General features: G+C 45.4%; 1 protein-coding gene across 1 annotated transcript; it reads right to left on the bottom strand.

The window, feature by feature from the left end:
* Positions 1-12,733: 12,733 nt before the first annotated feature.
* On the bottom strand, positions 12,734-12,969 carry LOC137210051 (metallothionein-1E). The gene has a single exon (XM_067711668.1). The coding sequence runs from the start codon at positions 12,917-12,919 to the stop codon at positions 12,734-12,736; it is 186 nt and encodes a 61-aa protein (XP_067567769.1). The 5' UTR covers positions 12,920-12,969.
* Positions 12,970-14,907: the final 1,938 nt, after the last annotated feature.

Below are 14,907 nucleotides of genomic sequence, written 5' to 3'. Positions count from 1 at the left end.
CAACCATCCTGGCCTTATTGTAATCTCTCTTGTCCCGGCTTTTTCGGGGTGGGGGGAGTTGATGTGATTATCCACGGTGTTGCTTTGGGCAGGACTTCAGCATTGCAGAGAAACAGACCCCTTTGCCCTTCTCCATCCCCCTCTCCTCCTGCCCCTAGGTTAAGGGAGCTGGTCCAGTGGGACAAAACACGTTAGCTGTCTGCAGAAGCTGCTGATGGAAATCCTCCACTGTCAGGTGACCTGCTTCCCAGAAGGATTTGTTTGTCTTTCAAAGAAGAAACAAATAGAAACTGATTCTTACACCCTATGGCGAGCTCCCGTTCCCAGAAGGCACTGGCCGGGTGTTCTGTGCAGAATCGTGATGTTGAGCTCTGGGGAGGGGTCTAGAAACCCTAGCAGATGTGACCTGGGTTAGGACAAAGTAGAAAGAAGTCGCAGTGCAGTAGGGAGGGGGCTGGGATTATGGCTAAGCCTCTTGGCCCCTGGTGACTACCTGTTGGCAAAATCTAATGTTTAGCCTGGTTTGGGCTCACAGTTGGAAGGACTTGGGGTTTGCCAGAGACCCCAGGAGTCCTGATCCGGGCTATAATGAGGATACCCCATCTTGAGCAGGTCTTTGGGGAAACGAGGTAGCAGGATGCCCAGTAGGCCCCTACCCTGGGACGCCCCTCATGCCAGGCCTGGGGCCCAAAATGTTCTTGGCCTAGGACTGAGCTGCCCTGGAGATATCTGGGCTTGTGGCGGGGTTTTGCCAGAGAGGTCTGAAAACATGATCGCCTGTGTGATTTTCGGGGCCCAGTGCAAAGTGAAAACGTGGGCCCCTGTCCCAAGGTAATTAAGAACTTCAGGATGACTAACACAGGACATGATACCAAGCACGGGCCCTTCTGAGCACATGGCCCTGTGCACAGTTCCCACGCCCCCAAAACCCACTGTATTCTTTTCTTAGGGCTGCTGGAACAAAGTCCCACGAACCAGGTGGCTTTCAATAAGACACGTGTTGTCTCCCAGGTCTGGAGGCTAGAAGTGTTGGCAGGGTTGTTTCCTTCTGGGGATCTCGGGGAGAATCTGTCCCAGGCCTCGTCCCCAGCTTCTGGGGTCTCACCGGCAGTCTGTGTCTTCCCTTGGCTGTACAGCCTCACCCTGATCTCCATCTTCACATGTTGTCCTCTCCTGTGTGCCTCCGTATGTCTTTCGTCTGAGTGTGCCAGTTTCTGGGTCCAAATTTCCTCTTTTTAGAAGGCCACCAGGGACTTCCCTAGTGGCACAGTGGTTGGAACCTGCCTGACAATGCAGGGGACATGGGTTCAAGCCCTGGTCCGGGAAGATCCCACATGCCACGGAGCAACTAAGCCCGTGCGCCACAACTACTGAGCCTGCGCTCTAGAGCCTGTGAGCCACAACTACTGAGCCCACATGCTGCAACTACTGAAGCCCGCGCACTGCAACTACTGAAGCAAGCGCTCCTAGAACCCGTGCTCTGCAACAAGGGAAGCCACTGCAGTGAGAAGCCCGCGCACTGCAACAAAGAGCAGCCCCCGCTCACCGCCTGCGCGGTGAGAAAGCCTGCACGCAGCAACGAAGACCCAATGTAGCCAAAAATAAATAAATAAAATAAATAAATTAAAAAAAAAAAGAAGGCCACCAGTTGTGTTGGATTGAGGCCCACCCTAATGACCCCATCTTAACTTGCTTACCTCTGTAAACACCCTGTTTCCAAAGGTCATATTCTGAGACACTGGGGGTTAGTACTTTGGCATCTCTTTTTTGGGAAGACACAATTCAAACCATAACGCTGGCCGTGCCGGAAGGTCGCCTCTGGTTCAGCTCGGCTGGCGGATATTAACTGACTTGTCTGTGCCCGGCTCCCTCCTGGGGCAGGTGAAGCTGCCCTGGACGAACTTCCTGTCCCCATGGAACCTCCTGGCAGGAGACAAAGTGGCCCCCAGGACCTGGTGGCCGGCAGGCCTCTGCCCTGTCTTTAAGGGCTGGGGGTTCCCCGTGTGACTCTCTTGGGAGCACAGACCCTGTCTACCTCCCAGCTCTGTCTGTGTAACCCAGTCATCACCTGACGGCTGCCAGCTCTGCTGCTGTGGTCCCTGCCCTGCATTAGTGTCCTCACTGCATCCTGTAAGGGGAATCTGCAAAGCAGCCATTGCCTGAGAGTGACAACTGATGTGTCCCTTTGTCCAAAAGGACAGTGTCCTGTGCTACCACTCACTAACCATTAACCTCGAGTTCCCCCTCCTGTTTCCCAATCTCAGTTTCTTCACCTTAAAATCGGGTCACCAGGACCCACCTCGTGGTTCTGTCGTGAGCTCTGGAGATTGTGTGTGTCGGAAGCTCCCAACAGAGCCTGGAGCGCTGGGGAACACGTAAGAGACAGCAGCTTGGAACCCCGTTCTCTGATATATTGGGGGGAAAGCCAAAATCTTCCTCGGAGGACCAGAGGGCTTGCAAATGCCCCACTTCGGGAAGGGGCTGACACGTTTGGGGGGTGACAGGTTGCAGGGGCGGGAGGATGAACCTGAAGGGCAGGCAGTGTCCTTGGAGTGGACTGGGTTCACCTATGTGATTTTCGGGGCCCAGTACAAAGTGAAAACGTGGGCCCCTGTCCCAAAGTATTAAGAACTTCAGGATGAAGTTCAATGTAGTACTTCAATGAAGTTCAGTGTACCTGACGTACGCTTGGGGCTCTTGCTTTTGGCTCAAACCAGAGATGGTGTCATCCATTCTTTCTGAATGATCATTAATTACCTCAGAAAAATGCCAGCTATAAGGTTTGAGGCTTTTCCCTCCTATCTCTTTTCTTTCTCTTAATGAGTGTGATGGGATCAGCAGAGCCCTGTGAGAGGGAAGCTCTTCCCTTTTTAGGGCAAGGCATCTCCCCGTCGTTGACTCATCCACCCCACTTTCTGGCCCCCAAGCGTGCACCTTGCCTGTTCAAATCATCCCAGGCACCGCCCCTCCCTGGAAGGCTGGCCCCCACCTTCGTGTTTGCGGGACTGAGTCATCAGTGAAGTCACCCCTTGGCTGGGTTCTCAGACAAGCACCTTCTTGCCTGGGATGCTCTGTTCCCACTGGCTCCCCGGCTGCACCCTGGTTCCACCCCGGATGGTGCGCGGGCTGTGGGCCTGGACCCTGGGCTGGTGGTCGGTAAGCGGAGCTGGGCCCCAGGCCCGTCAGGCCCCGCTGGCTTTCATCTGGCCCTTAACCCAACTGCTGTCAGCTGAAGGCTGCCTCTGGGCCCGGCCCCAGCGTGGGCACTGGGATCTGAAGATGAGAAGACCCTGTGCCTGCGGGGCCGGGAGGAATGTGCAGATAGAGATTTCCACTCATTGAACTATTCGTGCCAGACTCTGTCGGTACCCTGAGGGGGCAACACCCGACTGCCCTGGAGGTCGGGGATGGTGATTCCGGAAATGAGTCTTGAAGGCTGTATCGGAGGCTGCCAGAAAATGGGAGGGGACACATCAGAGGGAACAGCATCAATCAGAGGGAACAGCATGTGCAAAGGTCCAGAGACACGTCTGGGGGAGCCAAAGCAGTTTGTGTGATGGAAGAGATGAAGGGGGAGGTGGCAGGACCTGGACAGTGGTGGGCTCTCTGTCATACCAACGAGCTCAAACCAGGACATCGGGGACCACAGAAGGGTCTGAAGCATGGGAGTAACATGACCAGGGTCAGGTTTTAGGCAGTGATGCCGGTAGCAAGGTGGGAAGGATGGACAGAGGGTGGAGACAGGTGGCGGGAAGCCCAGTTGGCAGCTGGCATGATAGTCCAGGGTAGGTAGAGAGTTCTGCACCAGGATGGGGCAGGGGACAGAGAGGAGGGTCGGGTTCCTGGGAACTCAGGGCCCTTGGTCCCTGGAAGCAGTGTTGCCTTTTGCAGGTGGTGGTGCCCCTTCCTCATTTCTGGCCTCGGTGCCCCTTCTTCATGACATCTTCCTGTAGGTTGGCCAGTCGGCGCGGCTCCCCTTACATCACGTGACGCAAAGCACGTTCAGGTCCACCCTCTTGTCTGCGTCTCCCACCTGCCCTCCTGTGCATTGAGGGGAGTGTGGGGCACCCCCGAGATGGACGCAGGCTCTGGCAAGCAGAGGCTGAGAGGTTCCCCAGAACCCCTGCTCCTAAGAGGTGGTGGACCCTACAACAGGTCTCTGTACTCCTAGCCCTGGGCTCTCCCCCTTCGCTGAAGCACCCCCCTCCCTTGGGTACCTACTGTCTGCACAGTGGGATACAGTCTTCTGAGTCAGATGGCACAGGTGCAGGTCTGGGGTTTCCTACTCCCGGACTGTGTGACCCTGGACAAGTAACTTGACTGCTCTGTGCTTTAGGTCCCTTACCTGTAAAGTGGGGATATTCTCATTGGGCGTATGTGAGACTGAAATGAGGTCACGAAGCCTGTGCGTGGTCGATACATGAAACCATGTGTTATCATGGTGATCGAAGCCCCCGGCCACCCCGCCTTTGCTGGCCTACAAACATTGGAGCATCTTAGGATGTGCGGAGGACGCCCCTCTCCTGCCCTCCAGGGGCATGTCTGCCAGGGCTTCAAACACCCACCTGGAAAGTGAGGAACTGTCCCTCCAGGAGTTTCTAAATAACGGCTGCCCTCACGCAGGACAAACGTCTGGTGACTGGCCGGGCCGGTGTCGCCTGCCTGAAGACACATCCGAAAGCTCAGCGGCTACAGGCTGCTGTATCGCCTGCACCCGGCTCCCAGCAAATGGGCTCCCTGTTCAGTCCGACTGCGTCTGCTCTCAAAATCAGCCTTGGGGTCAAAGCAAGTGCCAGTCTGTGCTTCCATTTCTCTGCTCCCCCAGCCCTCAATGCAGAGAAGTGGGATAAATACGTGATAAAATCATCAGCAAGAAATGTTTCTCCGTGTCTGCTCTAGGAGGGGTGCCTGGTAGCCATGCACTAAGATTTATCCCTTCATTAGCCTTTTCATCCCTTTTAATAAACTGCATGAGGGTTTGGAGGCAGCAACTCATCTGCCCTCAGTAAATATACCAAAGAGATCATTAGGCCCGTACAGTGCAACGCAACGCGGCCACGGAAGTGACATCCTCCGCCTGTATTCAGCAGCGTGGGGCCAGATCCACATTATTTTGTTAAGTGAAAAGGCCGGTTATTAAACAGTAATGTAAGAACATAATCCTATTTTGGCAAAATATACCTAATACACATGCCCAGAAGGAGTCTAGACACAAGCACACTAAAATGTTGGCAGTGGTTATTTCTGAAAAGAGAGTTTAAGGTGATTTCCATGTTCTTATCTGTATGTTTGTGAGTTATCTAGAATTGGGTTTTTTGCGCAGCCCATGAGCTGAGAATGACATCTACATTTTTACAGAGAATTAGGAACAAACAAACAAAAATCAGAAGACTATGCTGTAGAGAGCATATGTGAGCCACAAAACCTAAACTATTTAGGGCCCTTTACAGAAAAAATTCACCAGCCTTTGGTCTAGAAAAAAAAAAAATTAACATGAGCATGTATTACTGCTATAAAAGTAAAAGCAGCAAGTTTTCCTTTTTGGGAGGTAATAAATTTCCACTTAACAAAAAAATGCATCTAGAATAATTTCTTTCTATTCGATAACACACCTATGGGCTGGGCACCACCCTAGACTCATCCCTCCCTCCTGCTTCACTCCTTCTCTCCCTCCTTCCTTCCCTCGCCTGCTCCCTTTCATCTCCCAACTTTTCTTGAGCACCTTCTATGTCCCAGAGGCTCACAATCCAGGGGGAAGACAGACCCAGGATCGAGTCACCACGACACTTTGGCCTGATGCCACAGTGTACCTGCGGGCCTTCCCGGGCAAGGGATCACGGGCTGGGGGCTGGGAGCACTGGCTTTGCCCGGGATGGCCAAGGTGCTCCAAGGAGGACTTCACTTGGGGTCTCCTACGATCACCCAGGACCCAGGACAGGCCCTCAGAAAGGTGATTCAAAACACCAGACCACCTTGGCCAGAGTCCCCCGGATCAAGGTGACCAGGGGTGGTTTGGGGACCAAGAAGGGTCTTGTTTGAGGATTTCAAGAGTCAAAAGTCAACATGTGGAAAACAGAAGTGGAATCTTGAGGTGGCAGGAGACCTGCCTGGCCAAAGGGCAGATGAAATGGGGCTTGGAAAGGCTTTTGGGGGCAGCAGAAAGCTGTGATGGGGGTGGTGGGGGGACGCCCTTGGGGAGCAGGCAGCGGATGCCAGGCGAGGAGTTGGGCTTTGTCCTGGAGTGATGGGGAGCCCCCCAGCGGTCTGTGGAGTGAGGACAGATGTGGGCAGCCTCACGTGGGCCAGGTGGTATGGGGCGGGGCCGGAGGCAGGGAGGCCAGGAGGCTGTCGCAATCACGACCCACTCCCCACCCGGCCGGCTTCCTGCAACCGTGTCCAGAAGGTCCACACCTCCCTCCTTCCCACTCTCCCATCAACTCCGTCAAACCAGTAGAAGGATTGGGAAATGACTGTGGGGCAGGGGTGGGAAGTGCCCAGGGACACCCCTTCCTTCCTCTTAGCTTCTGATCTAACTTTCAGCACATCTTTCTAGCCTTAGTCACACTCGAGATGATTGTGCCCGTCCTTAGCACCAGGGGAACTGAGGCAGGGGGCCAAGCTAGCTGGGGGCTCTCACCGCACACTGCCCACCTGCCGCTCCCTTTCCTGGTTCTGGGATTTAGGGAATAAGCCAAACGAGCAGGTCGGGCCCAGCCTCACCGCACCAGGATTTCTGAACACCTCTCAGCTAGATGTGGTACTAGGCTCAGGCCAGGCAGACCACGGTTGGAACCCCAGCTCTGCCTCTCTGTGTGACCCTGGGCAAGTCACTCCCCCTCTCTGGACCTCAGTTGCCTTATCCTTAAAAATTACTCACCATATAAGAACCAAATGCTGTAACACCCACAAATTACAGAGTAGGTTTGCAATCAACATTCCTTCCCTCCTTTGCAGGCTTATAAGGAAACTAGGTGAAGCCTAGGCTCTGCCCTCAGGGGGTTGTTACCTGTGGAGCCAGGACAAAGCATACGGAAACAATTAGACACAATAATGGAGCTGAATAACATCGTAAGATGTTGCCCTGCCCTAGCACACGCGGCGGTTTGTACCTCGGACCTCTGTGGCTCTTTTGCGGCATTGCTCACACAGGGCTCCTGTTCAGTTCCTTGAACACACCAGGTCCTGCCACAGGGCCTTTGCATAGGTGGTTTTCTCCACCTGCAACGCTCTCCTTGCTATCTTACTCTGCCCCCTCCCCCACCGAGATCAAGGAACTCTCTAGGCAAGATTAAATTTTAATACACTTTAATTAAAAAAGAAATGACAGCCACCTGGCACTTGGATGGGCAGGAAGAGGAGGAAGAGTGCCAGTCTGATGTCCCCACTGTCTCAGCTCTGAGGAGGCACCTTGCTTCCCGGGAGGGCTGGCCTCTCCTGGAAAAGGTTGATGGCTCCCTTCTCCGTGTGCCTGAAGAACTTGGAACTCTCGTGAAGCCTCGTCACATTGCTTTGCAGTGACTGGGTCACATGCCTTTCTGCCCCACTGGACTGGGTGCCGTCTCCATGGCAGCTCATCTTCCCAGTCAATCTTGCCCAGGAGGCTGGCAGTCTGCAGCACACAGATGTTAACCCAAATGTGAATTAGGGGTCAGAGCATCGCTCCTGGTTCCCACAGTGCTTAACTAACTCCACAACAAATTTCTGGTCTCCTGGTTTTTTTTTTCACAGCTTTACTGAGGTATAATTTGCATTCCATACATGTCACCCATTTTAAGCATACAGTTCAATGAATTTCGGTAAATATATACACTTGTGCATCCACGCCCACAAGCAAGGTTTAACATACTTCTGGCACTGCCAGCATTCCCTCATATCTCTTTGCAGTACATCTCCAGCCCCAGGTAACCACTGATGTGATTTCGGTCACTGTAATTTTGCTTTTCATAGCATTTCATATCAAGGAAATCGGATAGTATGTGGTCTGCTGTCTGGCTTTCTTTGCTTACTATAACGTTTTTGAGGTTCATCCACATTGTAGCACGTATCAGTGTTTTTTTTTCCTTTTAATTATTGAATGGTATTCCATAATATGGATGTATACATTCTCCTGTTGGAGGACGTTTAGGTTGGATCCATTTCTTTGGATTTAATGAATAATACTGCTGTGATCACTGGCATACAAATATTTGTGTGGACGTCTGTTTTCAATTTGCTTAGGTAGATATTTAGGGCTAGAATTACTAGATCATGAGATAAAATGCTTTCTAGGAAACCCGTCAAGCAGTTTGTCTAAGTGGCTGTACCATTATGCATTCCCCCCAGCAATGCACAAGGTACCAGTTTCCCTATATCCTCACCATCATCCCCAAAGTTTCCTGTGTTCCTCTGTACGTTCCATTACAGTTTTCATCTCAAAATTTGATTTGGGTCTTTTAAAATTGACACCTAACACTATATTATTAGTTGCAAGTGTACAAATAACCTGGTATAGTCAGGTGTTCTGGTTTGTTTTTAATCTTGCCCATTCTAATGGGTGCATAGTGGTACAATGTTGAATAGAAGTGGTGAGAGCAGACGTCCTCGTTTTGTTCCTGGTTTGAGGTAGCGAGCATTGTCTTTCACCATCAAACGTGATGCTAGCTGTGGGCTTTTCACAGATGCTCTTTATTACATCGAGGAAGTTCCCTTCTATTCTAGTTTGCTGAGAGTTTTTATTGTGAATAAATGCTGACAAATGCTTTTCCTGCATCTACTGAGGTGATTATATGATTTTTCTCCTTTGATAATATGGTGTAATATATTTACTGATGCTTGGATGTTATGCTAAACTTGCATTCTGAGATGAACGTCAAACAACCATGATGTATTATCCTCTGTATATATTGCTGGGTTTGATTTGTTAATACTTTAAAAATATTTTTTGTATCCATGTTCATGAGAAGTATGTATCTATAGGATTTTTTTTTCTTGTGATTTCTTTGTCTGGCTTTGCTGTCAGGATAATACTAGCCTCATGAAATGAATTGGGAAATTCTTCTTGTATTTTCTGAGTTTCTGCAGAATTGGTAGTATTTCTCCCTTACGTATTTGATTAGGATTCACCAGTGAAAGTCATCTGGGCCTGGCCTTTTCTTTGTGGGAAGGTTTTTAATTACCAATTCAAATTTTTAACTTCATAAAGGTATATTAAGATCTTCTCTTTCTTCCTGAGTCAGTTTTGGTAATTTTTATCTTTTGAGAAATTTGTCCATTTCCTTTACGTTTTCAAATTTCTTGGCATAAAGTTCATAATATTCTCTTGCTGTCCTTTTTCTTCTCTTGTTTATATTTATTCCGTAACAGATTTACTGAGCCATAATTAACATACAATAAACTACATATTTTAGGGGATATAATTTTATACATTTTGACATATATATACACTAATGAAACCTTTACCACATCAAGATGAGAACAAATCCACCGCCCCCAAATTTTCCTGTGTCCCTTTGTATATGACATTATAGTTTTCATCTCGTAAAAGTTGACTTGAGTCTTTTTGAATTTTGAGGTATAATTGAGATATAACATTATATCAGTTTCAGGTATACAATGTAATGATTCAATATTATATATACTGCAAATTGATCATCGCAAGTCTAGTTAATATCCATCACGGTACATAGTTATAATTTTTTTTCTTGTGATGAGAGCATTTAAAATTTAACCTATTAACGAATTTGAAACATGCAGTACAGTATCACTATAGTCATCCTGCTGTGCATCTTTTTTAGATCTTCCAGTTTATACCGGAAATTTTAGTTTCATTGATTTTCTTAATTGTTCCTATTTTATTAATTTCTGCTCTTCCCTTTATTACTTCCTTCCTTGTACTTAATTTGGGTTTAATTTCTTCTCCTTTTCTAGCTTCTTAGGGTGGAAACTTAGATAATTAATTTTTATACCTTTTTTTTCCCTAATATAAGCATTTAAAGATATGTTTCCCTCTAAGCACTGCTTTAATTAAACCCTGCACCTTTTGATACGTTTTGAAATTTTTCCTTCAGGTCCAGACATTTTTCTAATTTCCTTTGTGATGTCTGCTTTTGAGTTATTTAGAAGCATGTTGTTTAACTTCTAGGTATTTGATGGGGGAGGGTTCCCACATTTCTTTCTACTTTAATTCTTTTGTGTTTAAGGAGTATACGCTGTACGATTTCAATCCTTTTAAACATGCTGAGACTTATTTTTGGCCCAATACTTGGTATATTCTGGTGAAGGCTCCATGTATACTTTAAAAGAATGTATATTCTGCTTTTGTTAGGTGGAGTCTTATAAAGGTCAATTAGGTAAATTCTCTTGATAGTGTTATTCAAATGTTCTGTATCCTTCCTGATTTTCTGACTACTTTTTCTACCAGTTACTGAGAGGAGTATTAAAATCTTCATGTATTTTAGGCCATTTTTATCATAGACATATACATTTATAATTGTTATATCCTTATGCCATATTGACCTTGTAGTCATTATGAAGTGTTCTTCTTTGCCTACAGTAATAATCTTTATCTTAAAGCCTATTTTGTTTGTTATTAATATGACCAGTCCAGCCCTCTCATGGTTTTGTTTGCATGGTATATCCTTTCCTATCCTTTTACTTTCTTGTACACAGCATATAGTTGGATCTTGCTTTTTAATCCAGTCTAGGACACCTCTGCCTTTTGAAGGGAGGTTTAGTTCATTCACATTTAATGTATTACCGAGGTGGTTAGAGTTGGTCTGCAATTTTGCTCTTTGTTTTCTACTTGTTTCACCTCTTGTTGTGCCTGTTCCTTATATATTTATTGCCTTCTTTGTGTTAAACAAATCTTTTTTTTAATTGAAGTATAATTGATTTGAAATGTTGTGTCAATTTCTGTTGTATAGCAAAGTGATTCAGTTATACATATATATACATTCATTTTTTATATTCTTTTCCATTACGGTTTATCACAGGATATTGAATATAGTTCCCTGTGCTATACAGTAGGACTTTGTTTATCCATTCTGTATATAACAGTTTACATCTGCTAACCCCAGCCTCCCACTCCATCCCTCCCTCCCACACCCCCTCCCCCTTGGCAACCACAAGTCTGTTCTCTATGTCTGTGAGTCTGTTTCTGTTTTGTAGGTAAGTTCATTTGTGTCATATTTTAGATTCCACATATAAGTGATATCATATGGTATTTGTCCTTCTCTTTCTGACTTACTTCACTTAGTATGATAATCTCTAGGTCCATCTATGTTGCTGCAAATGGCATTACTTCACTCTTTTTTATTGCTGAGTAGTATTCCAATTCCACATTGTATATATGTACCACATCTTCTTTATCCATTCATCTGTTGATGGACAATTAGGTTGTTTCTATGTCTTGGCTATTGTGAATAGTGCTGCTATGAACATAGGTGTGCATGTATCTTTTTGAATTATAGTTTTGTCTGGTTATATGCCCAGGAGTGGGATTGCTGCATCATATGGTAGCTCTATTTTTAGTTTTTTGAGGACCCTCCATACTATTTTCCATAGTGGCTGCACCAACTTACATTCCCACCAACAGTGTAGGAGGGTTCCCTTTCTCCACACCCTCTCCAGAATTTGTTATTTGTAGACTTTTTAATGTTGGCCATTCTGACTGGTGTGAGGTGGTACCTCATTATAGTTTTGATTTGCATTTCTCTAATAATTAACAATGTTGAGCATCTTTTCATGTGTCCATTGGCCATATGTATGTCTTCTTTGGAGAAATGTCTATTAGGCCTTCTGCCCATTTTTCGATTGGGTTGTTTGTTTTTTTGTTGTTGAGTTGTATGTGCTGTTTGCATATTTTGGAAATTAAGCCCTTGTCAGTGCCATTGTTTGCAAATATTTTCTCCCATTCCATAGGTTGTTTTTTTGTTTTGTTTATGGTTACCTTTGCTGTGCAAAAGCTGGAAAGTTTGATTAGGCCCCATTTGTTTACTTTTGTTTTTATTTCTAGTGTAGACTGACCTACGGAAACATTGGTATGATTTATGTCAGAGAATGTTTTGCCTATGATCCCTTCTAGGAGTTTCATGGTGTCATGTCTTATGTTTAAGTCTTTAGGCCATTTTGAGTTTATTTTTGTGTATGGTGTGAGGGTTTGTTCTAACTTCACTGATTTACATGTGGCTGTCCAACTTTCCCAACACCACTTGCTGAAGAGACTGTCTTTTTCCCATTGTATATTCTTGCCTCCTTTGTTGAAGATTAATTGACCATAGGTGTGTTGGTTTATTTCTGGGCTCTCTATTCTGTTCCATTGATCCATATGTCTGTTTTTGTGCCAATACCATGCTGTTTTGATTTCTGGAGCTTTGTAGAATTGTCTGAAGTCTGGGAGGGTTATGCCTCCTGCTTTGTTCTTTTTCCTCAGGATTGCTTTGGCAATTCTGAGTCTTTTATGGTTCCATATAAATTTTAGGATTATTTGTTCTAGTTCTGTGAAAAATGTCATGGGTAATTTGGTAGGTATTGCATTAAATCTGTAAATTGCTTTGGGTAGTATGGCCGTTTTAACAATATATAAATATTTTTTAAAATAGATTTTTTTTAAGCCAACCACTTTTATTATCATTCTTGTATTTTATAGGACAAAAAAAAAAAAAGAGGAATGTAGCAAACGTGTCAGGTTGTATTAAAAAAATGGAGGTTTGTGCACGTTGCTCTATTTACACCTGGGAGCAGGCTCTCCCCTCCTTCAGGCACAGCAGCTGCCCTCGTCTGAGGCCCCTTTGCAGACACAGCCCTGGGCACACTTGGCATAGCTCACAGGGCAGCAGGAGCAGCAGCTCTTTTTGCAGGAGGTGCATTTGCACTCTTTGCATTTGCAGGAGCCGGCACACGTGCAGGATCCACCTGTGGCACAGGAGCAGTTGGGATCCATGGCGAGAGGAAGCAGAGGCTGGGGTCCAGAGACTGCAGCACAAAAGATGGCAAGGACATTGAGGGGGCATGCTTAAATAGATCTTTACTGGAGTATAATTGCTTCACAGTACTTTGTTAGTTTCTGCTGTACACCAAAGCGAATCAGCCATATGCCTACACATGTCCCCATATCCCCTCCCTCTTGAGCCTCCCTCCCACCCTCCCTATCCCAACCCTCTAGGTCAATGCAAAGCACCGAGTTGATCTCCCTGTGCTATGCTGCTGCTTCCCACTAGCTAACTATTTTCCATTCAGTAGTGTACGTATGTAGATGCTACTCTCACTTCACCCCAGCTTCACCCTCCCACCCCGTGTCCTCAAGTCCATTCTCTATGTCTTGCTCTTTATTCCTACCCTGTAACTAGGTTCATCAGTACCATTTTTTTTTCCATTTTAACAGTATTACTTCTTCCAATTCAAGAGCATGGGATATCATTCCGTTTCTTTGAATCATCTTCAATTTCCTTTATTAATGTTTTATAGTTCTCAGCATATCAGTCTTTCACCTCCTTGGTCAGGTTTATTCCTAAGTATTTTATTGTTTTGTGTGCGCAATTTTAAAAGGTATTTTTTTTTTTACATTCCTTTTCCGATATTTCATTGTTAGTGTTAAGAAATGCAACCAATATTTCTATATGTTAATCTTGTATCCTGCTACCTTGATGAATTTGTTTATCAATTCTAGTAGTTTTTGTGTGGAGTCTTTAGGGTTTTTCTTTTTAATTTACTTTTTCTTTATTTTTATTTTGGTTGCATTGGGTCTTTGTTGCTGCACGCAGGTTTTCTCTAGTTGCAGCGAGCGGGGGCTACTCTTTGTTGCTTCTCATTGCAGTGGCTTCTCTTGTTGCGGAGCACGGGCTCTAGGTGCATGAGCTTCAGTAGTTGTGGCTCGCAGGCTCAGTTGTTGTGGTTCATGGGCTCCAGAGCGCAGGCTCAGTAGCTGTTGTGCATGGGCTTAGTTGCTCCATAGCATGTGGGATCTTCCCAGAACAGGGATCGAACCAATGTCCCTTGCATTGGCAGGTGGATTCTTAACCACTGCACCACCAGAGAAGTCCCAAGGTTTTTCTATATATAGCATCATGTCATCTGCATACAATGACAATTTTACCTCTTCCTTTTCAATTTGGATACATTTTATTTCATTTTCTTGTCTAATTGCTGTGGCTAAGACTTCTAATACTATGTTGAATAGAAGTGGTGAGAGTGGGCATCCTTGTCTTGTTCTGGATTTGAGCAAGAAAGCTTTCAGGTTTTCACCATTGAGTTTTAAATTGGTTTTAGGTTTGTCATAAATATCTTTTACTATGTTGAGATATGTTCCCTCTGTACCCACTAACAAATCTTTTAAAATGCATGATTTTAATTCTATTTTTTTGATATTTTTGTAGGTTTTTAATGATTTCTCTAGGCATTGCAATATACACTTTTACCTTATCACAATCTAATACAAATGAATAATGACTAACTTTCACCAAATTTGCAGTATTGTAGTTCAATTACCCACCTTTCTTTGTGCTATTGTTATCACATATATTACACCTATATGTGTTACAAACCTAGATACACAGTGTAATAATTTTTGCTTTAAACAGTCATATATATTTTAAAGAAATTAATAAAACAAAAGAAAAAATATATCACACAGTTACCAATTTCAGTGCTCTTAATTCCAGCATGTGTATTTGGATTACTGCAGGTATCATTTCCCTTTAGTTAAAAGTTTTTATTCAGTTTTCTTTTAGTTTTTATTGTAATGCAGATCTTCTAGCAACAAATTTGCTCAGTGTTTATTTATCTGTAGATGTCTTTATTTCACCCTTATTTTGAAGGATAATTTTACTACATAGAGAATTCTTTGTTGACAAGATTTTTCCTCAGCACTTTGAATATGTCATTCCAATGTTTTCTGGCCTCCATTATTTCTGGTGAGAACTCAGCTGCTTA

This window comes from Pseudorca crassidens, chromosome 2 (assembly GCF_039906515.1).
Source record: "Pseudorca crassidens isolate mPseCra1 chromosome 2, mPseCra1.hap1, whole genome shotgun sequence".
In the NCBI taxonomy this organism is placed as follows: Eukaryota; Metazoa; Chordata; class Mammalia; order Artiodactyla; family Delphinidae; genus Pseudorca; species Pseudorca crassidens.
Note: the sequence above shows the minus strand (reverse complement) of the source record. Positions and strands in the feature narration are given on the sequence as shown.